This window comes from Empidonax traillii, unplaced genomic scaffold, assembly GCF_003031625.1.
Source record: "Empidonax traillii isolate 1590-97213 ecotype Southwest subspecies unplaced genomic scaffold, ASM303162v1 scaffold2437:size26470, whole genome shotgun sequence".
NCBI lineage: Eukaryota > Metazoa > Chordata > Aves > Passeriformes > Tyrannidae > Empidonax > Empidonax traillii.
Window position 1 is genome coordinate 24,511 of NW_020957630.1, and position 1,960 is coordinate 26,470.

At 46.2% G+C, this 1,960-nt stretch overlaps 1 protein-coding gene across 1 annotated transcript in view; it reads right to left on the reverse strand.

Annotated features, from left to right (window-relative positions):
- LOC114071926 (intersectin-1-like) overlaps window positions 1–1,757 on the reverse strand; it is a gene marked incomplete at both ends in the record, with an annotated part of 26,231 nt that extends 24,474 nt beyond the window's left edge. The window contains one exon of the mRNA XM_027909805.1: window positions 1,677–1,757. Within this exon, the coding sequence (XP_027765606.1) occupies window positions 1,677–1,757 (81 nt within the window). The remainder of the gene's footprint in view (window positions 1–1,676) is intronic.
- Between the last annotated feature and the right edge of the window lie 203 nt (window positions 1,758–1,960).

A 1,960-nucleotide genomic window follows, 5' to 3' on the forward strand; every position in this document is an offset into this window, starting at 1 on the left:
ATGGGACTCTAAAAAGCAGACAGAGCTTAATCTGAAAAGTCACTTCTGTTAATCAGTTCTATTCCAATGAATGGTGACTTCAATCAGTTCTATTTTCCAATGAATGGTGATTTATTAAAGAACCTTCAGGACTGGTTTATACTCAGGAGATTGAGTTCCTTAAGGAATGTCTTTGGGATGAGTTGAGGTACAGAGTATTCACTCATATATGTTCTTTAATTAACTGGGAGGACATACCTGAAAAATTTGGAATATAAATTCAATAAACCCATAATATTTTCCTCAAGATCTGTTTCCTCCATTAGCACAAATACCAATTTTTTTCTGGAATAACCTGGGATTTTGTATTTGAACTCCTCAGCATTCCAAGGAACAAAAGGATAACTCTACCTCTGACAACTGAGGGTTTTCTCTGAAAATAGTTCACTTTGAAAAACTGTAATGTTTTAATGAAAATACAGTACAGTCAGGAACTGAAACAGTTAATCTTGGAAGTCCTTCCACAGTTTTTCAGAAATTCCCAATCCACAAACCAGCCACAGGAAGGTTTCCTGTGAAAATCCTCAGGAACTGACCAAAATGTCGAAAATTGTTATAAAAGAAAAAAAAAAATTAAATATCAAGTGATTCAAACCCACTTGATTAAGGGATGAAAGTTTAAACAGTGAAGCTGATCCTCATGTCCCACTCAGACTCATTTCACTAATCACCCTCCATTTTAAAGTCAATGGAAGTGCAATCAACACCTTTAAGGAGCCCTACACTCATCCCAGACAGACACAACTTCCAGCTGTACAGGTACAACTGGAACTCCAAAAATACAGCAAGGCTCTGCTGGTTCCTGGGGGGGCAGGACAAGGAAAGTCTTCCCTTAAATGCAGAGAGAAATTGCTACCTTGGCCCTGAACTCACAACCAGACCAGCAGGGAGGGTTTGGAGGTGTTACAACAGCCACAGTCAGGATATTGGGGTTGAATTAAAGCAGAGCAATACTCACTACAAACAGACAAGTCATTGCCACAAAAACCTCAGTGCTACAAACGTTCGAGCCAAGATTTTGCCTTTCTGACAGAAAGGCAACAGAACCTGGGACACTTCAGGGCTTACAGTACAAGGATTCCATCAAATCTCCTCCCCTTGAGCCAAGCAGAGCGTTTGATCCCAGAGGAAAGGGCCCTGCAGTTCTGTCCTCTGAAGCTTTTCCACACCAACCCTTTCCCTCCCTTTTCCCAGATCCCAAAGCATCTGCTTTGGCCTTGGCAGACACAGTTCCTCCCTTTTCCCCACCCTACAGCTCGGGGGGATTGGAGAAAGCAAAGATGTTGCCCTCTCTCTCCTGCTGGAGCCACCAATGACAGTGCTGTGGAGGAACACTTCACATCCAGTGTTTGAACATCACGACCAGAGCAGGCAACTGACTTCAAATCCTGATGTTCCAGATCAGCAAAGGGTAAAACCGACTCACTAGTCCCTCTCTCCAGTGGCCATTCAAGGCACACTGCTCATCTAGGCACAGAGATTGGATGAAATCAATGCATGAACCCTTCTCTCTGGTTTGCCCTGGTGCTGGCAGCTCTTGGGCAACACTGCACACTCATCTGTTAAGTGAAGCACATAACTGGAGGAGGATCCTCCCTCAGAGTGAGCTGGGTCCTGCCTGGGCAGGGCCTGGAGACCTTTGGGAAGGAGTGCAAGGAGTGGACGCAGCCCAGGAGCAGAAGCAGGCACTGCAGCATGGCCTCCTCCACTGCCAGGGACTGCAAGAGAGAAATGCTCACTGTCAGAGGCACCCACAGCATGACTGTGCCCCTCACACTCACACGGGACTGGCACACTGCAGAGCACCCACGCACACAGCTCCTAACACTCACACAGAGCACTCACAGCTCCTCACACACACCCACACTGCACAGCACCCCCACACACAGCTCCTCACACACACACACACACAGCACCCACA